Source organism: Oncorhynchus mykiss, chromosome 7 (genome assembly GCF_013265735.2).
Source record: "Oncorhynchus mykiss isolate Arlee chromosome 7, USDA_OmykA_1.1, whole genome shotgun sequence".
Classification (NCBI taxonomy): domain Eukaryota; kingdom Metazoa; phylum Chordata; class Actinopteri; order Salmoniformes; family Salmonidae; genus Oncorhynchus; species Oncorhynchus mykiss.
Window position 1 is genome coordinate 70,091,906 of NC_048571.1, and position 26,942 is coordinate 70,118,847.

General features: G+C 40.8%; 1 protein-coding gene across 1 annotated transcript in view; it reads right to left on the reverse strand.

Moving 5' to 3' along the window:
* csf1a (colony stimulating factor 1a (macrophage)) overlaps window positions 1-21,566 on the reverse strand; it is a 31,439-nt gene extending 9,873 nt beyond the window's left edge. The window contains exons 1-5 of the mRNA XM_021610384.2: window positions 21,225-21,566; window positions 11,080-11,193; window positions 10,741-10,803; window positions 9,615-9,785; window positions 8,120-8,309 (exon numbers count right to left, since the gene is read on the reverse strand). Coding sequence (XP_021466059.2) covers window positions 8,120-8,309; window positions 9,615-9,785; window positions 10,741-10,803; window positions 11,080-11,193; window positions 21,225-21,257 — 571 coding nt within the window. The 5' untranslated portion in view covers window positions 21,258-21,566. The remainder of the gene's footprint in view (window positions 1-8,119; window positions 8,310-9,614; window positions 9,786-10,740; window positions 10,804-11,079; window positions 11,194-21,224) is intronic.
* Window positions 21,567-26,942: the final 5,376 nt, after the last annotated feature.

Consider the following 26,942-nt stretch of genomic DNA (forward strand, 5'->3'; position numbering starts at 1 on the left):
TCACTGTTGAATTTGCGATTTCCGACTTGTGTAATGTTTATGTCCAGTGGCCGATGAGCACAGATACATTTTATCTATAATGTCTCTTCATATGACAAGGATTGAAAAGGATTTGCCAGTAGATTGTCGTCTTGATTCATGATGATGACTGCTTGTCTAGCTTGCTAGCTAAGATTTTGAAAGTATGATGTTGACATGATCAGTCCAATCAAAGCTACGATAGATATAACGTGATTTGACATCATTTTATCTGTGGCCAATGACCTTGAGCCTTCTTGGATCGACACTTCTAATATAAATCTCTGGCAGCACCCAAGGGACTTTAATTGTTTTGCTCTCCCTGTAGTTTTTGCGGTGACGTAGTGTCCCCATGATTGACAGAACACTGAGCCAATCACAGGGCAACTAGAGAACATTACCAACCCCTACGATCTGTATTTTTCCGCTGGCTGCCCAACCACCACAGAAAGCACTGAGTTAGGCTGAAACACCTTCATTTTGGAGCTGCCTAACTCAAAAAAGAAAAAAAAGAGACAATGTTTGTAGGTGGCTTTATTAACTCAATTTTAATTTTATTTATTACATTGTTTGCAAGCTGATATGTCTAATAAAAAGCATGAGCTGGCGCACACCCAGAGACAATTATTTAGTGTAAAGGTACTGACTGACGGTGAATAAACTGTAAATTATAAAACAAAGAGAGTCGCACACTCCGAATGTATAACCTCCCAGTAATTTACTGGGTAAAAAACACCAATGTTTCGGCATCACTGTGCCTTCTTCAGGGTAATGCCATGAATGCTTGAACCAGGTTATGTAGACAAACAGTGCAATTAGTGCAACCAATGACAAAAGTGAGGGGTGTGTCGTAATTGCTAGGTTGATCCGAATGAATTGAGCTTAAAAAACAATATCCCATAGCATATTGGATATATTATGCCAATAACATTAGCATAACATTAGCATCAACATACATTATTATTTCATTTAATTGTACCTATATATTTCAATATTTTTGATTTCATTTAAAATGTTGTTACATGTAATATTTTGGTTAAACCATAATAATAATAAGCATCATCAACAGTGGGAACATAGTATGTGCACTCTGATAAGATGTAGAAAGAATACATTCATTTACAAGCCTAGTTCACAGAATATATAATTGGTCATAAGAAGGGCCTGAGATCAAAGTCAATATTCAGACCACTAGGGGTCAAAGTTTTTAAATAGGATATCCAGTAAACCTCCCTCTGTAGTAGTAGGATCTCCATGTTACCTCCTCTCCTTGGTAGAGCAACATGCTCAATGCCTCTACATTTGAGGGAGGAGATGGGATGGTTAGTGTTGGATTTTGGGTAAACTTTGAACATTGCTAAACTACAGGACTGTTTTGCTATCACAGACTGGAACATGTTCCGGGATTCGGCATTGAGGAGTACACCACACCAGTCACTGGCTTTATCAATAAGTGCATTGAGGACGTCATCCCCATAGTGACTGTGCGTACATACCCCAACCAGAAGCCACAGATTACAGGCAACATTTGCACTGAGCTAAAGGGAAAAGCTGCCGCTTTCAAGGTGCGGGACTCTAACCCGGAAGCTTATAAGAAATCCTGCTATGCCCTCTGACGAACCATCAAACAGGCAAAGCGTCAATACAGGGTTAAGATTGAATCGTACTACACCGACTCCGACTGTCACACCCTGACCATTGTTTGCTTTGTATGTTTCTATGTTTTGTTTGGTCAGGGTGTGATCTGAGTGGCCGTTCTATGTTGGATGTCTTGTTGGTCTGTTTCTGTGTTTGGGCCTGATATGGTTCTCAATCAGAGGCAGGTGTTAGTCATTGTCTCTGATTGGGAGCCATATTTAGGTAGCCTGTTTTGTGTTGGGTTTTTGTGGGTAGTTGTCTCCTGTGTCAGTGTTTGTACCACACGGGACTGTTTCGGGTTTTCACATTTCTTGTTTTGTAGTTTATTCATGTATAGTTTCATTATTAAAGAACCATGAATTATAACCACGCTGCATTTTGGTCCGCCTCTCCTTCCCAGGAGGAATCCCGTTACACTGACGCTCATTTTATGTGGCAGGGCTTGCAAACTATTACAGACTACAAAGGGAACCACAGCCATGAGCTGCCCAGTGACACAAGCTGATGAGCTAAATCACTTCTATGCTCGCTTCGAGGCAAGCAACACTGAGGCATCATGCATGAGAGCTTCAGCTGGTCCGGACGACTGAAGTGAGTGAAACCTTTAAACAGGTCAACATTCACAAGGCTGCGGGGCGAGACGGATTACCAGGACGTGCGCTCTGGGCATATGCTGACCAACTGGTCGGTGTCTTCGCTGACATTTTCAACATGTCCCTGATTGAGTCTGTAATAACAACATGTTACAAGCAGACCATCATAGTCCATGTGCCTAAGAACACAAAGGCAACCTGCCTAAATGACTACAGACCCGTAGCACTCACGTCAGTAGCCATGAAGTGCTTTCAAAGGCTGGTAATGCCTCACATCAACACCATTATCCCAGAAACCCTAGACACACTACAATTTGCATACCGCCCAGATCCACAGATGATGCAATCTCCATTGCACTCCACACTGCCCTTTCCCAGCTGGACAAAAGGAACACCTACGTGAGAATGCTGTTCATTGACTACAGCTCAGCGTTCAACACCATAGTACCCTCAAAGCTGATCACTAAGCTAAGGATCCTGTAACTAAACACCTCCCTCTGCAGCTAGATCCTGGATTTCCTGATGGGCCGTCCCCAGGTGGTGAGGGTAGGTAGCAACACATCTGCAACGCTGATCCTCAACACTGGAGCCCCTCAGGGGTGCGTGCTCAGTCCCCTCCTGTACTCCATTTTCATCGACGGGGCTGTAGTGGAGCAGGTTGAGAGCTTCAAGTTCCTTGGTGTCTATATCACCAACAAACTAGAATGGTGCAAACACACCAAGACAGTTGTGAAGATGGCACGACAAAGCCTATTCCCCCTCAGGAAACTGAAAAGATTTTGCATGGGTCCTCAGATCCTCAAAAGGTTCTACAGCTGCAACATTGAGAGCATCTTGGTTGCATCACTGCCTGGTATGGCAACTGCTTGGCCTCCGACCGCAAGGCGGAGGGTAGTGGGTAGTGTGTACGGCCCAGTACATCACTGTGGCTAAACTGCCTGCCATCCAGGACCTCTACACCAGGCGGTTTCAGAGGAAGGCCCTAAAAATTGTCAAAGACCCCAGCCTCCCCAGTCATAGACTGTTCTCTCTACTACCACATGGCAAGTGGTACTGGAATACCAAGTCTAGGACAAAAATGCTTCTCAACAGTTTTTACCCCCAAGCCATAAGACTCCTGAACAGGTAATCAAAAACCTGGACTATTTGCATTGTGCCCCCTCCCAACCAACCCTTCTTTTACGTTGCTGCTACTCTCTGTTTATCATATATGCATAGACACATTAATTATCCATTAATGTACATACTACCTCAATTAGCCCAACTGACCAACTGACCCAACTGACCAGTGCCCCTGCCCACCATCCGCCAAACCCTCTTTTACGCTACTGCTACTCTCTGTTTATCAATAGTCACTTTAACCATACCTACATACATACTACCTCCGTCAGCCTGACTAACCGGTGCCTCTATATAGCCTCACTACTGTTATTGCACCGTTACTGTTATTTTTCTTTTTTACTGTTTTTATTTATTTACGTAACTATTGTTCACCTAATAGCCTTTTTTAAACATACATCGCACTGTTGGTGTCACGTTCTGACCATAGTTCTGTTATTTTATTATTTGTTTTAGTATGGTCAGGGTGTGAGTTGGGGTGGGCAGTCTGTTTGTTTTTCTATGTTGGTTTTTGTGTTCGGCCTAGTATGGTTCTCAATCAGAGGCAGGTGTCGTTAGTTGTCTCTGATTGAGAATCATACTTAGGTAGCCTGGGTTTCACTTTTGGTTTGTGGGTGTTTGTTTCCGTGTGAGTGTTTGGGCCACACGGTACTGTTTCGGTTTTTGTTTTGGTCACATCGTTTATTGTTTTGTATTTCAGTGTTCAGTTCGTTTTGAATAAATCATTATGAACACTTACCACGCTGTGCTTTGGTCCGATCCTTCTTCCACCTCTGAATGCCGTTACAGTTGGTTAAAGCCTGTAAGTAAGCATTTCACTGTAAGGTTGTATTCGGCGCACGTGACAAATTTGATTTGAACATTTCTATACTAATGACATGATAGATCAGAAGTAATACTATAATATCAGGGATGATAGAGAATTGTTGTTACATCAGAAGTTAATGGTTATCTGTAGGATCCAGATGGCTTTGGAATGTGTAGGGGAGACGGGTGGAGATCTTAGAAACTAACAATGTCACTGAGGGAGAGAGGGTAATGTATAATGTTTACATTATGTCAGGATATGTTTTTGTTAGTCATCAGGGATCCGCTGGGAGGAGAAGAGACTGTCATGGTCATTAAAACCAGACTGCCTTGAGTTGGTGAGGAGTGAGCACTTTGGTGTAGAGGTCAGGTAAGATGAAGTGAGGAAGAACAGATATCACTAAGGTTCTCTCTAGCAACGGGGATGCATTGGCTGTTCAGTTGTGGAGAATGAGACTCTGACTAGGAGAAAGGGTTAAATATCAGTACTTTTGTGAAATGTTTGTCTGTATGCAGCTGTATCAACACTTAGGGAAGCTTGGTTAAGCTTCTCTAATGTCCGTGAGTTATTTACTATGAAAATTAGAACTTAATATTAGCTTCAAAAAAGTGAGCTGTAACTGTATAGTCCGTATTCTTACACCTGATTGAGCTGCGGTGTTCAGCTATGCGTTGTTTTAATTGTCTTTTCGTTTGTCCCATGTAGGCTTTTCCACATGTAAAGGATGAGAGATTACTCCCTTTTTTCTTGCATGAGCTGTTACCCCTAACATGGAGTTTTTCGAACTGTATGTGGGTGTCTGAAGAAGGATGTTTTTATAATGCTATTGCACTGTGCGCATGATCAACATTTGTAGTTCCCATTTGGAATAGGTATCAAGAGTCTAGGAGTGGGCTCAGGGGGCAGGTGTTCATGCTACTCTGTATTTTTCCATCATGAGAAAGTCCCATGGCCCTGACACTTTTAACAATGTTTCAAGTCAGCTATGTTGCATAACACATTCATACATCCACACAAGCCAACAGCAGATAATATTCAATCATATATATATATATATGGTAATGGCTATAATGTAAAACAAGGATCCAACACAGGTCAGATCTCACCAAGTTAACCCCAATATTGCAACCCCAGCTTATAGACCACCAGTGGGGGCTCCTTGAAGAGGTGTGCAATTTTTTTTGTCTGATTGCAGAATATGCCAGTGCTTTTTCAGGATTGCTTTCATGTTCTCCAAACTCTTGGTGGAAAACACTGTTGCTTTTTCTTTGGTTTAGTTTTTAGCAATTCCTCTTGGTTTTTGAGATTTTCATCGCAGGATTAGGAGTTTTGTCCTTGTAGCCTCTCATTTTTAATTTCTGTCCTTTTCTATTATTGCTATCAAAATCTGACTGGTGGGCACAGATCTGTTTAACCCAGCATAACTGGTTATGTGGTAGACCATCCCTGAGGGGAAGGGGATGCATACTATCTGCATGTAGCAGGGTATTGCGGTCTGTGGGCTTTGTGTATAAGTCTGTATGTAATGCATCATTCTCTTTGATGATCCATAAATCCAGGTAATTACATTTTCTCTCATCAGTCTGAGTTTGAAGGTAGGCCTTGAAATACATCCACAGGTACACCTCCAATTGACTCGAATGATGTCAATTAGCCTATCAGAAGCTTCTAAAGACACAACATAATTTTATGGAATTTTCCAAGCTGTTTCAAGGCACAGACAACTTAGTGGATGTAAACTTCTGACCCATTGGAATTTTGATACAGTGAATTAATCTGTAAACAATTGTTGGAAAAATTACTTGTGTCATGCACAAAGTAGATGTCCTAACCGACTTGACACAACTATAGTTTGTTAACAAGAAATTTGTGGAGTGGCTGAAAAACAATTTTTAATGACTCCAACCTAAGTATATGTAAACTTCCGACTTCAACTGAATGTGTTATTTCATAGTTTTGATGTCTTCACTATCATTCTACAACGTAGAAAATGGTAAAAATAAGGAAAAACCCTGCAATGAGTAGGCATGCCCAAACTTTTGACTGATATTATATATATATCCCCACTTGTTTAGCAAAATGTGTATATGTCCCACTTGCCCTGAATGACAGGTTGCCTTTTTATTTTTTGGGAATGCATGGATCACCAATGCGGTTGAATGCAGCATTGCTGTATGGCCACTCAAAATGTCTTGTAGTTGAGTAGCCAGCCGAGGCTACTGCACAAATGTTTCTGTGCTTCTTTATCTGCATTGCTTGCTGTTTGGGGTTTTAGGCTGGGTTTCTGTATACCACTTTGTGACATCTGCTGATGTAAAAAGGGCTTTATAAATACATTTGATTGTAATAGGTCTACATGTTTTTCCTTTGCATGGTGTTGTAGGTCTTGTTTTTTGGTTGTTTTGAAGTCATGCTTGAAAAAACAAAAGGCGGGAAACGTTTTTGCCTGCTATCGGTCCACTTTTTCAGGGAGTGTTGCAGCACCCTTAGCACCCCTTGGTGGAGGGGGTTGTGTGTGTGTGTTGCAATTCCATTTGGCGTGCAGCACGTTGGCAGCACTTGCTGTGACTTGGAGTGCAGCGCATCGTGGGCTGAATGGAAGCGTGCCTAATTGAATTGACAACCCAAATCATTGGGCGGCCAGATAGAGATGTCATGGGCCGGATTTGGCCCACAGGCCTTGTGTTTGACACAAGTGATCTAAAGAATAAGCTATAGACTATCCAAAACAAGATTGTAAGAATTGGGATTAAACTCCCCTCATACTCCTCTGGAGGTTGAGCATGTACTTTATCCATATACTGTCTTTTTACTGACAAATAAAATTAATCAATCAATGCAAACTTGGCGGCAGACATTTGTTGAATGGAAAGAGACATCTGTACCAGAACACCAAAAAGTTTAACGACATTTGGAGATTGCCAAGCTTTTAATACTGGATAGACCTTCAAGGTAGGTAAGGATGTATTTTCTGTTTGTCGAGCTTGACATTGTCTATTTACTGTGATGTTGAAAATGCAAACCGTGATATTGAAGTGATCAAAGTCGGTATTCTTTGTTTATTGGTTGTGTATTTGCACATTTGAACATGTTGGTCTAAAATTTGTTGCATATATTTTATACATTAGTAAATATGGCATCAAAATTGTGTGAACCTAATTTCCTCATAACTCGTCATTGTCTGCAGCTGGCTTGTAATGTAGGCCTAAAGAAACAAACAGGGAGCATGAGCTCGTCCGTGGTGATCGGTGAACCCTCAACTTTCTGGCCTGTAGCTCTGCTTGGCATCGACTGTGCCACAAAAGTGGCAAAGTCGATATCCACGTTTATAAACGCATGGTCGCTTTAGTTATTGTTATTTGTGGTGGTAAACATTATTTAGAGTTAATTCTATGAGGGGGGGCGGTGTGCAATTTTATTTACAGTACAAGGGGAAGGTCATGTGAAAATATTTTTTATGTTGGAGGGGGGTGCATTTTTTTGGGTGGACACCTTGAACTGTCTAACATGGTCATGATAAGTAGGTCTAAGAGAATAGTCTGAAAGCAGCTTGGAGTAATCATGTGTGGCAAGAAATGTTTGGTTCTTAAACAGCAAAGTAAACACGTACACAATCTCTAAAACATTGCTGGGACTTTTGCTGGCTTTTGAAAATCAAGCATTGTTTAGATGCGTGTTTCCCAGATTTTCTGTTGATACTTTAGGCCTTGACTGGTTTTTAAATGGGCTATAATGTTATATTTTCCTCAACTTTTAAGCCTGCCATTCCAAATGAAAGATTATCCTTTAAGCCTACGCTCATAAAATGTTCCACTACGGGGGACAAACAGCAAAAACAATCAAAAAATATGTGGTAGTTATGGGAGACGGTAAACAATTCACAATGACTTCAACTGTCTCTTAGAATAGATATTAATGGATAGTATAATTAATCTCACTCTACCTTTGGTTTGGGTGGGGAGGACAGTGGCGGATTCTGAGTAATCCTCAGCGTACTCTTCCTCACAGTTCCAGTCAACAGGCCCGTTGCTCTTGGTCATCAGGGTCATGTACATCTCAATGACCCCACGGGCTTTCCTCAGAGCCTCTCTGGGTGAGGTGCTGTGCACCCTCACAAACTTCACTGGGTTGTCCTGTGACAGAGACAAGAGGAGAGAGGGAGAGTGGTGACGGGATGGGTCACATTCTCTACAAACAATTCAAAACATCCTGAAATACTTTCAAGTTGTTTTTAATGGCACTCAGTTAATGCCTCATACCTAATGAATGTTTCATCAACTAACTATGAAAACTCCGATCCTATGAAGTTAGTTACAAGAGGAGCAGGCTATTCTAGATAATTATTAGAAACAAAATGAAAGTGTCTATTTCCAACGCCACTTCATTGGCTATTGGCCACCTTGGCTTAAGTCTTCAGTATTTCATAGTTTAAAAGGGTTTTGTGAAGCACTCTAAAACAAATTACTTGAAAGTAAAAGTATTTCAAAATAGTACAATTGTTTATTTTGTTGAAAGAAATCAACTGAGAAATTATACAATCAATCACTCTGATTGGGTCCAGTAATTTGTTTTGAAAAGGAGTTCATTTAATATTTGATACTGGATAAGACTACAGACACATTTAGCCAGCCCGAACTTCAGTGTAGATGTTGGACAAGCATTCCCTTAAGAGACAGGAGTCACCTGAAGAGGGACCATTGTCTGATACCATCATCACAGGGTACCCAGAGACATACCGGGGCACCAGTCTCATGTCTGACCTTAATCTAACACTAATCTAATATAGACAAGATGATTTGCCCAGACTTACTGGCATTCTGAAGCGTGCATGCTTATGCTGTCTTCTGGGCCCTGCTACCTCCCCAAGCCAACTTAAAAGAGATCACATTTTGTTCCATGCTGTTAAACATATTCTGTTAACCCTGCCATATCAGGGGTCACAATCTCATTGAAGAAATAATTCGATGCTAAATTGAATATTGGTGACTTTTCCTCTGTACTCTGTAAATTGAATTGATTTGAGGTCTGAGGAAGCTGGATTGATTGATTGTATTTTATCCCTACTTTCTTATCCCTACTTCATCTATCTAACAACCATGATCACTGAGCAGCTTAAAATGTCTAGAGAAAATAATATATATCTAAGGAGCCATATTGTAATAAAGCAATGTGTTTAGAGTTACCATGTCCTATTGGAATTTAAGAAACATTAACATCACTGCATACTACTATGCCTTTTCAAATGGTCCAATTTAATAAGGCTGAACTTCATGCACCAACCACCCAAGCACTGTTTCACTTTGTTTACTTCTAAGAAGTAATTATGCTGCCATCAATAAAAGTTGAAGTCTGACACAATCCAACAGACCTTTGGAAGAGATTTAGCTACGCCTATTCCCAGACTAGAGTAGCAATGCTCATAAGTAAGTAGCACGCACCTCAATCTCCTCGTTGATTTCGGGTATGCAGTTGTGGGAGTAAAGGTTGTATATGACCTTCTTCAGGGATTTGACATAGCGCCCATTGTCCGACTTCATGACATAATTGAAGTTTGTGTTCAGAAGCTCCAGGATTTGTGGAAATGTTGCTTTCACATAACAGACTTCACTCTGTGGTTCAAAGGAGAAAGAAACCTATCGTCACTGCATTTTTTTAACACCGATTTCCATTGAGGTTTGAACCTCCTTTCCAAAGCAGACCTGGAAGTCACTCATGACTCAACATTCATTTCCACTTAGCCACAGTGACTTTGCTTCCTGTATCACTAGACTTAATTGGAGGTGCAGGAAAAGTTAGCTACATACCAACAGGTCCTTGTGGTTGTTTTTGGCACAACCTTTAAACAGACCTTCACAATTTCAGAGACCTTGATAGCCCTTTCCTGCAGTCAAATGACCTAGTGGCCGCATGGGTGGAATGTTATCAAAATAATAAGCCTTAGAAAGACCGGCATTTACATTTTTTTTTATTTTTTATGTCAAACAGTTTAGTTATATTTCAGTCTTCTTTCATGTATAATATTGGGATGCAAACTCAAAATACATTCAAACTCTATCTGACATGGTACAGGGGTCTTTTTTGAAGCCCATAACCAGAAACACTCTGTGTGACCCTGATTTAGCCCACTGCAGTAAACAGTTAACCTGTAAACCATTTCCTGATCAGTGTCAAGTTAAACTGGGGGGGGGGCTTGACTCCGTACTGCCACACAGCTCTCTCTATCTACTGTAACTTGGCACAGTTCAGAGGTATTTTCAAAACATTTCCCTTCCAGGGGATGAACAACCTGGTTCGTTCATGGCATTATACTTTTCTAAATATAATAAAATTTTTGCCGTAAAGGCTGGATGGAGCAAGAGATGTTATGAACTTAGACCTGTAATGTCAGAAGTGAGCATTAGTTTGAATCTGTATGCCAGCCTGGCACATCTTGAAAGAACAAGACTACCTTGACAGTGACTGGTTGTGATGTTTATCTATGGTATAATATCCTTTAGGTGCATGCATCAAACTCATTTTGTTGTGAAAGTTGTAATTACAGTGTAGTAGGAAGGAAATACTCACCAAACTCTGGAGCTCAGTAAATACATAGGTTATTGAACAGCCATTCTCCAACTGATTGTCAATCTGCATGGTAAACAAAGATCCAAACAGTGAAGTGTGGAACTCAGTCATGCAGCCATACAGAATTCACGGCTGCCACATTTTGTGTGTGGATCACAAAGGAAAAATCCTACATTTAGATAATACATTAACTAACTTGGGAGGAAACCTTTCATTAACATCAATATGTTCAGGCATGTGTTATGACAGTTTGAGTGATTGAAAGCAACTATCTCAAGTTTATTTTTTTTGTTTGAAGTCTAACATTGCATGATGTAGTGTGGTATGAGGTGTCCTCACCAGGCGATTGAGGTTGAGGAGGTGACCCTTTGTCACAGAGTGCCGACATGGACCAGGGACGCCAGCCCACGCCAAAGGGAAGCAGAATAGGACGAGAAAGCACAAATGCCTAGCCTGAAATGAACAGAACGGTATTATTACACTACTACATAGTACTACATAGTACTACAACAACTTATATTTCCACTACAACTACTGCTTAGGGATCTACAAGTCAAAGTTTAGTTCACACTGAACCATATGTTCCCATAAAGAAGAGCAAAGATCTACATCGGGTTCAATATTGTTCATTAATGAGTTGCAAAATGTTAGGCACAACAGTGCCTTTTATCCACATGTGATAACTAAATTACATATTAAGTATATACAATTCTAGGTCACATGGGGTATGACACATTTTTGGATATGTCTTCAAATTTGATAGTCAATAAAATCATGCTAGTTTCATTTAACATCATATTGTATCTTGTTTATTTGGGAACACAATAGTTTTTGATTACACAACTTGTAAGGGTCATACTGAAAGTGATTGTAAAGTACTACAGTGTCTCTGCTGCCAATTCCCATACTCTTGCAGATCACTGGTTATAAACATCTGGAAAGGTGAACAGCTAACAGTATATCCTATCACATCAAAAAAGAGTGAGAGAATACAAATTATTTGGTTCTACCTGATTGAAGACACTTGTTTCAAGAAATTGTTGTCATTTTTAAAACTTGTAATTTAAATTAATATTACTCTTTTTTACAAGGACGTAAAGATGTCATCTTTAACAAATACATGCGCGCACACACACACATGCACACACACGTACACGATACAATTATCATTAGGGCTTATCAAGTCTGAAATTTTCAAGTGGAAATTACAACTTTAGAAGCCTTTTTAAAACAGTACATTACAAGTTCATAGCTGTCGGGGGGGGGGGGGGGGGGGTGCTGCAGCACCACTTGCAAAATCATAAGGAGTACATTTAAATAAATCTTTAAAGTAGTGCACTGGGCCTTTACTCCAACATAGCCGTCTATAACGCAGCCAAACATTCCCCAGCGTCCCTGCCCCCACCACACACACACACATCCTGTGGCTATACAAGTTTGCGTTTCCTACAACAACAGGAGGATCAAATTACGATACGGCATTTGTATTTTATGGTTACTCTCCCCAAAATCATGACCAGATGGAACCTGTGGGCTTATTTATTTTCCTTTCTTTCACAGCAAAAGCGGCATATGTAATTGATAGATTGATATGTTTCGCAACAGTATAAAATGTTATATGGATTAATGCCATAATAACAAAAATAATAATAATATTGAAATAACATCAGAAGATGTTCATTAGAAGATGTTGCCTCCATAGATTCTGTCATGGCCCTAACCATACACCAGAGAACACTTCATTTCTAGACATATACAGACATCAGCCACTGGTCACATTCATCCCATCTTTGAAACAGAACAGAAACAAATCATGTGAATAAAATCTTAATGTACACATTGGCTAGCACCGTGGAGGCCAAAAACAACAGTTATTGATGGGTGGGTGTTCTAATGAAACCCTCCAACAGCACTCAAGTATTTTTATTTCAATTAACTCAACTCGTGTAAACACCCTGCTTCCAATATCCCGACAATATGAGCACAGTAGTTATTTGTTTAATTTGAAGACCGTTTGTGACCCACTGTATAAAACAGGACTTGTTGAAAAAAAAGTACATAGAGATTTTTGTTATAATGACGGCTTTCAAATGAATGAATTATGTATTTTCATAAAAAAATCAAATGCAATAATAATCTAACAATAAAATAATCTTATTACTACATCTTGAAGCTGTTTCCTGTAGAGAGGAATTCCAAGACTTGCCTTTCTGAGAGAACAGAATATCAAACAATTATAGAAACAATTCTATTAGTAGCGTCCGTTAATGTGGAAGAAATGTTTAGCTTTTAAATGTAATCCCTCTCAAAATCATACACAGAGAAATGGATCCAATGAATGACCATACATGATGTCACCACTATAGTTAAGTACATGTTTTGAGGCTATACAGTTTGTTTACATGTATTTTGTTTACAAACAAGATTATATTTTGGGTTCTGATGGGGTACAACAGTTAAACTAAGTTCATGTGGCATTTATTATTTACAGTGCCTTCAGAAAGTATGCATACCCCTTGACCTATTCCACATGTTGAGTGTAACAGCCTGAATTCAAAATGTATTCACTTCATTGGGATAGGGGGCAGCATTTAACTTTTGGATGAAAAGCGTGCCCAGAGTAAACTGCCTGCTCCTCAGTCCCAGATGCTAATATATGCATATTATTAGTAGCGCTGGATAGAAAACACTCAAGTTTCTAAAACTGTTTGAATGATGTATGTGATTATAACAGAACTCATATGGCAGGCAAAAACCTGAGAAAATCCAACCAGGAAGTCTGATGTTTGTAGTTTTTCAACTCAGCCCCTATTGAAGATAGGTGGGATATTGGTCATGTTGCACTTCCTAAGGCTTCCACTAGATGTCAACAGTCATTGGAAAGTTATTTCAGGCTCTACTGTGAAAGGGGTGAGAGGGGAATGAGTCAGAGGTCTGCCACAAGCTCGTGACGCACGGTCATGTGAAAGTCATGTGAAAGTTACCTCGCATTCCATTGCTTTTCTACAGACAAAGGAATTCTCCGCTTGAGACATTGAAGATTTATGTCAATAACATCCTGAAGATTGATTCTATACTTCGTTTGATATGTTTCTATGACCAGTAATATAACTTTTTAGACCTTTCATCTGACCTTTCCGCTGGACTTGCACGCGCGTTTGGATTTCTTTACCAAACTCCCTAACAAAAGGAGGTATATGGACATAAATGATTAACTTTATCGAACAAATCAAACATTTATTGTGGAACTGGGATTCCTGGGAGTGCATTCTGATGAAGATCATCAAAGGTAAATTAATATTTATAATGCTATTTCTGACTAATGTTGACTACACAACATGGCGGATATTTCTTTGGCTGGTTTGGGCTCTGAGCGCCGTACTCAGATTATTGCATGCAATGCTTTATCCGTAAAGTTTTTTTTAAATCTGACATGGCTGTTGCATTAAGGAGAAGTTTATCTAAAGTTCCATGTATAATAGTTGTATCTATTATCAATGTTTATGATGATTATTTCTGAGAAACGATGTGGCTCTCTGCAAAATCACTGCATGTTTTGGAACTACTGAACATAACACGCCAATGTAAAATTAGATTTTTGGATATGAATATGCACTTTATCAAACAAAACATACATGTATTGTGTAACATGAAGTCCTATGAGTGTCATCTGAAGATCAAAGGTTAGTGATAAATAATCTTCTGCTTTTTGTGACTCCTCTCTTTGGCTGGAAAAATGGCTGTGTTTTTCTGTGACTTGGTGGTGACCTAACATAATCGTTTGTGGAGCTTTCACTATAAAGCCTTTTTGAAATCAGACACTGTTGCTGGATTAACAAGATTTTTTTTGTCTTTAAAATGGTGCCTAATACTTGTATGTTTGAGAAATTTGATTTGAGATTTCTGTTTGAATTTGGCGCCCTGCAATTTCACTGGCTGTTGACGAGGGGTATTTTTTGCTCACCCATCTACACAAAATACCCCATATTGACAAAATGGAAACGTATTGAAAGTGAAATACAGAAATATCTAATTTACATAAGTATTCAAACCCCTGAGTCAATACATGTTAGAATCACCTTTTGCATTGAAAACAGCTGTGAGTCTTTCTGGTTCAGTCTCTAAGAGCTTTGTACACCTGGATTGTACAGTATTTGCACATTATAGTTAAACATTCAAGTTCTGTCAAGTTGGTTGTTGACCATTTTCAAGTCTTGCTACAGACTTTCAAACCGATTTCTAAGTAAAACTGTAACTAGGCCACTCAAGAACATTCAATATCGTCTTGGTATGCAACTCTAGTGTATACTTGGCCTTGTGTTTTAGGATATTGTACTGCTGAAAGGTGAATTTGTCTCTTAGTGTTGGAAAGCAGACTGAACTAGGTTTTCATCTAGGAATTTACCTGTGCTTAGCTCTATTTTGTTTATTTTTATCCTGAACAATACTCCCTAGTCCTTTGCCCCAAACATGATGTGATTTTCTGTCATAGTTGAAGTGTACCTATGATGAACATTACAGGCCTCATCTTTTTAAGTGGGAGAACTTGCACAATTGGTGGCTGACTAAATACTTTTTTGCCCCACTGTACATAGACATATAACTAGTCACGTTAATGTTTATGTACTGCTTTACTCATTTCATATGTATATACTAAATTATATTATACTGTATTTTAGTCAATGCCACTCTGACATTGCACATCCAAACATTTCTATATTTTTAAATTCCATTATTTTACGTTTAGATTTGTGTGTATTGTTGCGAATTGTTAGATATTACTGCACTGTTGGGGCTAGGAACACAAGCATTTCGCTACACCCACAATAACATCTACTAAATATGTGTATGTGAAAAAAACTATTTCATTTGATTTGAAACTCAACTGTTTTAAAGTCGACATTTGCCTCATGGTGAAATCCCTGAACGGTTTCCTTCCTCTTCGGCAACTTAGTTAGGAAGGACGCATATTCCCCCTCGGGAAACTAAAAAGATGTGGCATGGGTCCTGAGATCCTCAAAAGGTTCTACAGCTGCAACATCGAGAGCATCCTGACCGGTTGCATCACTGCCTGGTAAGGGAATTGCTCGGCCTCCGACCGCAAGGCACTTCAGAAGGTAGTGCGTACGGCCCAGTACATTACTGCCATCCAGGACCTCTACTCCAGGCAGTGTCAGAGGAAGGCCCTAAAAATGACCAAAGACCCCAGCCACCCTAGTCCTAGACTGTTCTCTCTACTACCACATGGTAAGTGGTGCCAAGTCTAGGACAAAAAGGCTTCTCAACAGTTTTTACCCCCAAGCCATAAGACTCCCGAACAGGTTTCATTTTCATTGTGGCCCCCCCCAACCCCTCTTTTACGCTGCTCCTACTCTCTGTTTATCATATATGCATAGTCACTTTAACTATACATTCATGTACATACTACCTCAATTTGCCCAACCAACCAGTGCTCCCGCACAGTGGCTAACCGGGCTATCTGCATTATGTCCCACCACCCGCCAACACCTCTTTTTACACTACTGCTACACTCTGTTCATCATATATGCATAGTCACTTTAACCGTACCTACATGTTCATACTACCTCAATAAGCCTGACTAACCGGTGTCTGTATATAACCTTGCTACTGTTATTCTCAAATGTCTTTTTACTGTTTTTCTTTAGTTACTTACCCCCCCCCCCACACACACACACACACACACCTTTTTTTGCACTATTGGTTTGAGCCTGTAAGTAAGCATTTCACTGTAAGTTCTACAGCTGTTGTATTCGGCGCATGTGACTAATAAACTTTGATTTGACTGGGTGTATTGATACAACAACCAAAGTGTAATTAATAACTCCAGCATGCTCAAAGGTATATTCAATGTCTACCAATAGGTGCCCTTTGCGAGGCAATGGGAAATCTCCCTGGTCTTTGTAGTTGAATCTGTTACAATTATCTGTATGTGTGGGGTACAGAGGTGATGTAGTCATTTAAAAATGACTTAAACACTATTGCGCACAGAGTGAGTCCGTATTTAAACTTGCCATAAGGTTGAATGCTTACTGACTCAATACATTACATGTTTTACTAATTCGTAAACATTTCTAAAAGCAGAATTCCACTGGAATTATAGAATATTGTTTGAAGGCCAGTGACACAATCTAAAGGTAATCCATTTCAAATTCAGGCTGTAACAAGTCAAGGGGTGTGAATAATTTCTGAAGACACTGTATATTCTTCAGGAATCAATAGGTGTATAATATCATTAATTTATGAGTAGAAAAATGTATGTAGCAACTGCTGATTTCCCTTACGGTTTGGGTGCATTTTCTGACATTTGCGACAAATGCACTGTTTGACGGAGAGCATCATATTTTGAACACAGAATATTTAGAATCATAGGATAGCACCTATGTATCATCCAAGCCCACTTTAATCCATCTTACAAAAAAAGGACGATACAATCATTAATTTCTTCAATTTGCTATCGTACCCAGAATCTAACAGAATAGTTGCAAAATGTTGCATTCGAAAATGTGACCGTCTCAGCTCCGTACATGACACCCTTCTATTGGGGTTAACGCTGTTGCATGTTTCAGAATACCCTGTGTCTGAGCAGTTTGAGCCAGGTTCCATACCACAGCGCCAGGGAATTCCACCCAATAGTACAGGAAGGGAAAGAAGGAAAATAAATAAAGGAGGAGATTATTCAGTCTATCATAATGCTTATCAATCATCTTCTCTGTGAAAACGCTAGCAAAAAATGTTTTACTTTTAAGGATTCAGACATAATTCACATCTTCAGTCATAGTAACAGACACCAGATTGTGGCAAATTGTTGAACTTTTCATGCGAATCATTGATCCCATAGATGTAGACATGCCATTGGAATGATCATATTCGTGTCTGGTATCTGAAATAGGTCAAAATTAGACATTCATCCATTTTCTCAAATGTAACATTTCAAAGTTATTGCAAAAGTCAAATTTTGAAGTGGTTAAGTTGAGGCATTCAAATCTCAAAAACAACTTTCTATCACTGGGATGGAACTTGAAACCTCTATATTTTCCACTTCACAGTAACAGCAGACATTTGACGAACTGACTTGTTGGAAAGGTGGCATCTGTGATGGTGCCACGTTGAAGTTACTGAGCTTTTCAATAAGGCCATTCTACTGCTAATGTTTGTCTATGGAGTTCGCATGGCTGTGTGCTTGATTTTATACACCTGTCAGCAATGGGTGTGGCTGAAATAGCCAAATCAACTTATTTTAAGGGATGTCCACATACTTTTGTGTGTGTGTGTGTGTGTGTATGTATGTAATGTATGTAATGTATGTATGTATTTAACCCCTCATTGTTGTCACTAAACAGTCTCCATATCTACACTGAACAAAAATCTAAACGCAACATTTAAAGTGTTTGTCCCATGTTTCAAGAGCTGAAAAAAAATATCCCATATATATTTCCGTACACTTTATATGTTCCATACACATAACAGTTTATATCTCTCAAATTGTGTCCACAAATTTGTTTACATCCCTGTTAGTGAGCATTTCTTATTTGCCAAGATAATACATAGACCTGACAGATGTGGCATATCAAGAAGCTGATTAAACAGCATGATCATTACACAGGTGCATTTTGCCAATAAAAGACCACTCTAAAATGTTCAGTTTTGTCACACAATACAATGCCACAGATGTCTCAAGTTTTGAGAGTGTGCAATTGGCATACTGGCTGCAGGAATGTCTACCAAAGCTGTTGCCAGAGAATTGGCAGTACGTCCAACCGGCCTCACAACTGCAGACAACGTGTGGCATTGGGTGAGCAAGTGGTTTGCTGATGTTGTGAACAGAGTGCCCCATTGTGGCGGTGGGGTTATGGTATAGGCAGGCATAAGCTATGAACAACAAACACATTAGCATTTTATCAATGGATCCCTCTGCAACTGGATCCTGGACTTCCTGTCGGGCCGCCCCCAGGTGGTGAGGGTAGGTAACAACACATATGCCAAGCTGATCCTCAACACTGGAATCCCTCAGGGGTGCGTGCTCAGTGCCTTCCTGTACTCCCTGTTCACCCACGACTGCATGGCCAGGCACGACTCCAACACCTTCATTAAGTTTGCAGCCAACACAACAATGATCACTGACAATGACGAAACAGCTTATAGGGAGGACGTCAGAGACCTAGCCAGGTTGAGAGCTTCACGTTCCTTGGTGTCCAGATCACCAACGAACTAGAATGGTCCAAACACACCAAGACTGTTGTGAAGAGGACACAACAAAGCCTATTCCACTACAGGAAACAAAAAATATTTGGCATGGGTCCTCAGATCTTCAAAAGGTTCTACAGCTGCAACATCGAGAGCAACATGACTGGTTGCATCGCTGCCTGGTACGGCAACTGCTCAGCCTCAGACCGCAAGGCACTACAGAGGGTACGGCCAAGTACATCACTGGGGCTAAACTGCCTGCCATCCAGGACCTCTATACCAGGCGGTGTCAGAGGAAGGCCCTAAAAATGATCAAAGACTCCAGCCACCCCAGTCATAGACTGTTCTCTCTACTACCCCATGGCAAGCGGTACCAGAGCGTCAAGTCTAGGTCCAAAATGCTTCTCAACAGTTTTTACCCCCAAGCCATAACACTCAGCTAATCTTATGGCTACCCCCCCCCCCCCCCCCCCCACCCCCGACCCCTCCACCCTCCCGACTAACCGATGCACCCGCACATTGACTCTGTACCGCTACCACCTGTGTATAGCCTCGCTACTGTTCTTTTTGACAGTTTTTATTTTTATTTTTTATATCTTGACTTATTTATTGTTTACCTAATCCTTTTTTTTTTTTTTTTTTACTTAACTGCACTGTTGGTTAGGGCTTGTAAGTAAGCATTTCACTGTAAGGTCTACCTACACCTGTTGTGTTCGGCGCAAGTGACAAATACGTTTTGATTTTATTTTATTTGAATGCATAGAGATACTGTGATGTGATCCTGAGGCACACTGTGAGGCCAATTTCTTTTAAGGTATCTGTGACCAACAGATTCATATCTGTATTTCCAGTAATAGGAAATCCACAGATTAGGGCCTAAGGAATTCATGTAAATTGACTGATTTCCTTTTATGAAATGTAACTAAATAACATCTTGAAATTGTTGCATGTTGCGTTTATTTTTTATCAGTATACTTCCATGAATTTTTCAACTGGTACCTGGGGACCTTCAGGCGAGTCTTGTGAGGCCTGTGAGCATTCTAGAACAAAACAACCGACATCTACGTGTTCATGAGAGACTCGTCTGTCTTTTGTAGGCCAAACCGTTCGATAGACTAGTTTGTGAGAAGACCAATTTTAAGGATGTCCCATGGTCTGACAAACACTGCTCTAGCTCTGTCACCCTTCAACACAGATGTGAGACATAGCCGGATGTGGTGGATTGAGACGCATCTCATGCAAAACAGCAGATATCTCTAACTTGAACTGATATATTTATTTTTATGCTAATTACATTTCCACGGGGGCACGAAAATTGACCTTATTAAGGGGTTTAAACTTGTGAAGTCTTTGTGCAGGAAATTGACTAATTCCTTTGTGGCTTTTTGTCTGCTTCAATTACTCCTCTTTTCACAACCCATCTCCCCATCCATCCCATTCACTACGGTCATATACATGTATGATACACCAAGAGCCTGCCTGTCGCAGAAAACGCAGCACCCCCACCCCCAAACTACTTCCTGCGGCTATGAATACACCTACAGGATTGCCTTTCAGGCATTACAATGGTTACACAAACTAGAAGCTCAAGGAACCAACAAGAACCACAGGAGAGAGAGATATCTGCTGAGCTTAGCAAATAAGTTCAAGAAGAGACATTTTAAAAAAAGACAGTGTTCTTATGTCATCCTAGATGTTAACTTTTCAGTGTGGTACTGTGTGTTTTAGCTGGGCCACAGAAGTTGTTTCATAAACCTGTGACGCATCCCAAGCTCATTTCATAAGCAACAAAAAAATGCTTCCAATATTTCTTCTCGCTCCCTAAGATCCATTGGCTACACTGGGTGTGTTTCACAGTACATACTGGAACCATCGATCTTCTTCACAGTAACAGTAACCATTCTCTGTGCATTGCCTAGGCTACTACAGTAAATGCAGTTAATTACAACTCAATAACTGTCTTGTCAAATTCACACAAAGTATGTGGCTTAATAAAATAAAATTACCTTCAATCAAGTCAAAGCATCACTCTCTGTGTGAATTGCAAACTTAGACCTTATACTCTAAACAAAATCCACAGCCATGATGAATACGTAATTTAAAACAAATAAATACATGTCATTAATGTCGATAACAAATGTTGATAACAAAATATCTAGCATTCAGCTTACAATTTCCAGCCCATAATTTTTGCCCTCAACAAAGAAAGCTTGGAATGATACAAGTTGACATCAGAATAAGATGCCCAAAATGCTAAGGTTCCAGAGTGGGGGACCTACCTTGGCTTTGTGGGCTGGTTTGTGTGTGTTCATCTGGCTGACCTAGGCAAGTAGAAAAGAGTAGAGTCCACTTTTAGAGTCATTGGAGCAAAGTTCCTTTCTCTGGTGGTGATTCAATTATTTCCCACTTGAAGTGCATAACGATGAGGAGAAAAGAGAACGAAAGAAGTGACACCAAATGAGGGAAAGATCAATGTCCGGATGTTGACTGACAAGAAGTTCAGCTCTGCTTAGCCATATCTGTCTTCACTGACTGAATGCCTGAGCGAGTCTGAGTGTGGATTGGGTTGTGGGTGTGGGTGTGTGTGTGACCGCCTCTCCTCACTGGTACCTCATTAAAACATTTTTTTTTTGAGAGAGGCAGTATTAAAACCCCTCCTATTTCTCTCTCTTTGTCCATCCCCCAGCCACACTCTCTATCTTGTTCCTCTCACTTGCTCTCTCATTCTCAATCTCCTCTCTTTGCAACTTGCTGTCAAAATCTACTGTATCAATCTCTCTTTCTCAAGTCATACTTTCCTTGACACATGGAGCGGTGCCCCTGTTGAGCACCCATGAAACCCAATGCAGTAAGAGTCCTATCAGATGTCTATCTTAGTCCAACTCTTTGGCACAGTATGACAACTTGTTATTTGTCTTGTACGACCTTTGTAACTGGCCCATAATATCTTCAAGACTCTGTATGTGAAGACACATTGAGCAGCTCTGTGAACATGAAGGGTATTGCCTAATTCAACTCTACAAACAAGACAATTTTTGTGTTTCAATAATGTCTCATTTAAATATAACATGATCAGGCTGAATCCTTATAGCAATAGTTTACCATTGTGAACATTGAACATTGGCCGTATGTTCACAATGGTAAACTATTGCAAAAAGGATTCAGTTTGATCATGTGATCTTTAATGAGTTGAATTAGAAAATACCCTTTGTGTAGAAAATCCTTGAATTCAGTGCATTTTTACAATGAGTGAAATCCAAATTAAAAATAGCAACATTTTTGTAATTAGATTAAATTGACATCATATTGTACAATCTATGTGTCTCCCTTTCGTACACATACGTTATTGGTTACATTCAAGAGGAGATCATTTTTTAAATTGTTTTCAGTTTGTCAATATCAAAGTAGCCTGTCATTTTTGTATTTTTGTGGTATAAAAAAATATTATGCTAATTTCTCCAATCTGTAAAATTAGGAACAATTTTTTTGTAAAAGGACAACATTTCCCGGACAGCCTAAAATAATTTACCCCTGGACCTCGAGTGTGTGCTCTGTACAGAAGGTAATTTTTGCAAATAGTTGTTGAGTTCAATAACCCGCAGTGACTAGGCTACTGGTACCAAATCTGGACATATTCCTAGTCATCACATTAGGAATAGTATTTTACTGTTTGTCTGCAAATGCGATGATAGATGCATATGCTTTATTATCCAGATTATCTGTTTATTTATTATTAAGGTGAATTCTTCAGTTCTGGTCAAAGGTTTCAACCAAAGCCTGGGAAGATAGTTTGACCCTTCCTGTGGCTATGGTGGAAACTCAAGACTAGATAACTGGTCAAATGTCTTTTTTATTACATACTGACATTCAAAATGTCAATATATGACCACTAAATCATGAGACCAGGCTGTCAGACTCAGTACATTATATAATGATGACCCAGCTCCAGTCCATTGGCTCATGGGGGAAAGTCAGGATGCTGAGATTTCACTTTCAGATTGGTGTCTGACCCAGAGTCAAGCCAATCACTGTTATATGACACTTGGCAGACTGGACATCACTGATCACATTAGCCTTCTGGTCTACTCAAAGCCACAGTCCCAGACAATAATGCTCCAAATAACTGCGATCCTCTATCTTCTATCTAATAAGCTGTATCGCCATTTAACATCCCATCTGTCTTTATGGTCCCCAGGCCCTATTGGCTATGTATACAGTGCCTTCAGAAAGTATTCACACCCCTTGACTATTTCCACATTTTGTTGTTACTGGCTTTGTTGTTACTGGCTTACACACAACACCCCATAATGTCAAAGTGGAAATATGTTTTTTGACATTTTTACAAATGAATTCAAATGAAAAGCTGAAATGTCTCGAGGCAAGATATTGAGTACTCACAACGAAGGGCACAAATTGGTAGACTGGTAAAAATAAAAGCAAACATTGAATATACCTTTGAGCACGGTTAAGTTTTTAATTACACTTAATTACACTTTTTTAACACACCCAGTCACCTTTCTTAACTCAGTTGCCGGAGAGGAAGGAAACCGCTCAAAGATTTTACCATGAGGCCAAATGTGACTTTAAAACAGTTAGAGTTTAACGTCTGTGATAGGAGAAAACTGAGGATGGATTAACAACATTGTAGTTACTCCACAATAATAACCTTGTCACATCCTGATCTGTTTCACATGTCTTTGTGCTTGTCTCCACCCCCCTCCAGGTGTCACCCATCTTCCCCATTATCCCCGGTGCATTTATACCTGTGTTCTCTGTTTGTCTCTAACCAGTTCCTCTTGTCTTGTCAGGTCTTACCAGCATACTTTCCCGTCTTCCTGTTTCTCAAGTTCTGTATCCTAGTTTTCTCAGTTCTGACTATTCTGCCTGCCCTGACCCCGAGCCTGCCTGTCGTCCTGTACCTGCCTGACTCTGACCTGATTACGAACCTCTGCCTGCCCTGACCCAAAGCCTGCCTGTCGTCCTGTACCTGCCTGACTCTGACCTGATCACGAACCCCTGCCTGCCCTCAACCTGCCCTTTGCCATGACAGACCCAGCAGACTCAGACCAGATCCACAATGTTATCTCCCAGCAAAGAGCCACCATTGGAAGACACAAGGAGTTATCGCCCCCAGCGATTGTTCTTCCCAGCTTACCCCAGTGTCCCAAGAACACCACTTACTTCCTCCGGAGCACTACACTGGAGATTCTGGAACCTGCAGGGCCTTTCTCTCCCAGTGCTCTCTCATCTTTGAGCTGCAGCCTTCTTCTTTCCCCTCGGACCGCTCGTAACCTCATAATGCTGTTGTCCGGGAGGGCACTTGCCTGGGCTACAGAGGTGTGGGAGCAACAGTCCGCCGTCTGCCTCATTCTGAAGGAGTTTATGGCAGAAGTACGGAAGGTGTTCGATCCAGCCACGCCAAGACTCCCGTAGTGTGGCAGACAACAAGGTGGATTTTTGCACGTTGGCAGCTGAGAGTGCCTGGAACCCATAAGCATTGTTCGACAGGTTCCTTCACAGATTATTGAAGGTGATCAAAGATGAACTCGCAGCCTGGGAGCTGCCAATGGACCTTGACTCCCCCGAACGATGGGAGGCTACGAGAACATAGGAAGGAGAGGGAATCTGTACCCTTTTGCCCTCGATTCCCACCTCGCCTCCAAGGAATCCCAGAGAGCCCCGAAGTCTACATATCCGAGTGAACCCGATGTCACCCGAGTTCACTCGGGAAAGACTGAGGGCTGCCGACTCACCGCATTCAGATCCCATGCAACTGGGCAGGGCTAGATTGTCTCCGGCTGAGCACGTATGCGGACTTAACACTCAGAGCTGTCTATTTTGTGGAGCTACGGGACATTTCTTAGCAATCTGCACATTAAAAACCGAGGCTCATGAAGCAGCTATGAGTACGCTGCTGAGTCGTATGGGGAGTTTCCCATCCTCCATTGCTCTTACCTCTCTCCATGCTACCCCAAATCTCTCCGGGTGCTCATTGACTCATGGGCCGACGAGAGCTTTATGGACGATACCCTAGTCTCGGAGCTAGGAATCCCCACAACCCCTCTCCATTCACATGGATGTCAGAGTGTTAGATGGGAGCTCTATTGGCAGAGTCAACAACACTATGTTTCCCATTAACCTGAGAGTGTCGGGCAATCACAGTGAGAGTATGGAGTTCCTGTCAATTGAATTCCCTCATGAACCTGTGGTTTTGAGGTTCTCCTGGCTCCAGAGGAACAATCCTCTGATCAGCTGGGCAACTGGTTATATCCTGCGTTGGAGCCCGTTTTGCCATGTACATTACCTGAAGTCGGCACTGCCTGCCCTGGGACATCTTTCTGCGGGCTTGGGAGAAGCCACGAACCTCTCCGTTGTTCCTGCGGAATACCAGGACCTCCGGGAGGTTTTCAGCAAGGCCTGTGACACCTCGGTTCCTCCGCATCGGCCCTAAGCCTGTGCCATCTACCTTCTCCCGGGCACTACACCTCCTCGGGGGTGACTTTATTCCCTGTCAGGTCCGGAGACCGAAACGATGGAAGGGTATATTGAGGACACTCTCACTGCTGGGTTTATGTGTCTCTCTTCCTCCCCGCCTGCATCCATGTATCGACTACCGGGGTCTCAATGACATTACGGTTAAAAACCGTTTCGCGCTACGACTCATCTCCTCAGCTTTCGACACTCTCCAGGGAGCAACTATCTTTTCCAAATTGGACCTTCGGAACACCTACCATCCGGTTCGGATAAGGGACAGATGCAGAGCCTCGTTCTGAAGCCATTATAAGGTAATTTACCACCTTCACAAGCCCAGTCTCAGTGCTATGATGGGTTCTAAAACCAGCCTGAAGCGTTTCGTATACATTCTGTGTCTTCAGGAAGGCAAACCGTTCTCTAAAATTTTTGAGAGGAATGGGAGATTCGATATAGCCGATCGTTTATTATATTTTCTGGGTCAAGGTGTTGCTTTTTCAAGAGAGGCTTTATTACTGCTTTTAGTGAGTTTGGTACACATCCGGTGGATAGAGAGCCGTTTATTATGTTCAACATAGGAGGGCCAAGCACAAGAAGCAGCTCTTACAGTAGTTTAGTTGGAATAGGGTCCAGTATGAAGCTTGAAGGTTTAGAGGCCATGATTATTTTCATCATTGTGTCAAGAGATATAATACTAAAACACTTGTGTCTCCCTAGGTCCTGGCAGAGTTGTGCAGACTCAGGACAACAGAGCTTTGGAGGAATACGCAGATTTGAAGAGGAGTCCACAAATTTCCTTTCGAATGATCATGATCTTTTCCTCAAAGAAGTTAATGAATTTATCACTGATGAAGTAAAAGCCATCCTCTCTTGGGGAATGCTGCTTTTTAGTTAGCTTTGCGACAGTGTCAAAAAGGCATTTTGGATTATTCTTATTTTCCTTAATTAAGTTGGAAAACTAGGATGATCGAGCAGCAGTGAGGGCTCTTCGATACGGCACAGTATGGTCGTTTTTTTCGATAATGTCCTTCTTTATATCCCAAAAAGTCTGTTTAGTAGGCGTCATTAAGTTCAGTAATCCACACGTTCAACAGGCAGACAAAAGTCCCAAAAGTTACCGGTAAAGTTTGTCCAATCAAGTCAAATGACATTTCTAATTAATCCTCAGGTAGTCTAATATCTAAATAAATTATAATATTTCATACAGAGAATGTTAAATAAGGAAGTAAAATAACGAAGAGCGCTCCCTCGATTACGCGCTCAAAGAGACTATGTTTGCCTTAGTGCTCCACATGCTAAAAAAAAAAGATTCTGGATTGATTGTCCTCGGGTTTTCACTTGCCATATCAGTTCTGTTATACTCACAGACATTATTTTAACAGTTTTAGAAACATCAGAGTGTTTTCTATCCAATGCTATCAATTATATTGGGCACATCAGTCATCTGAAATTCCGAACAAAAACCAGTCTGCAAACAGGTTAACAAACTATAGTTTTGGCAAGTTGGTTAGGACATCTACTTTGTG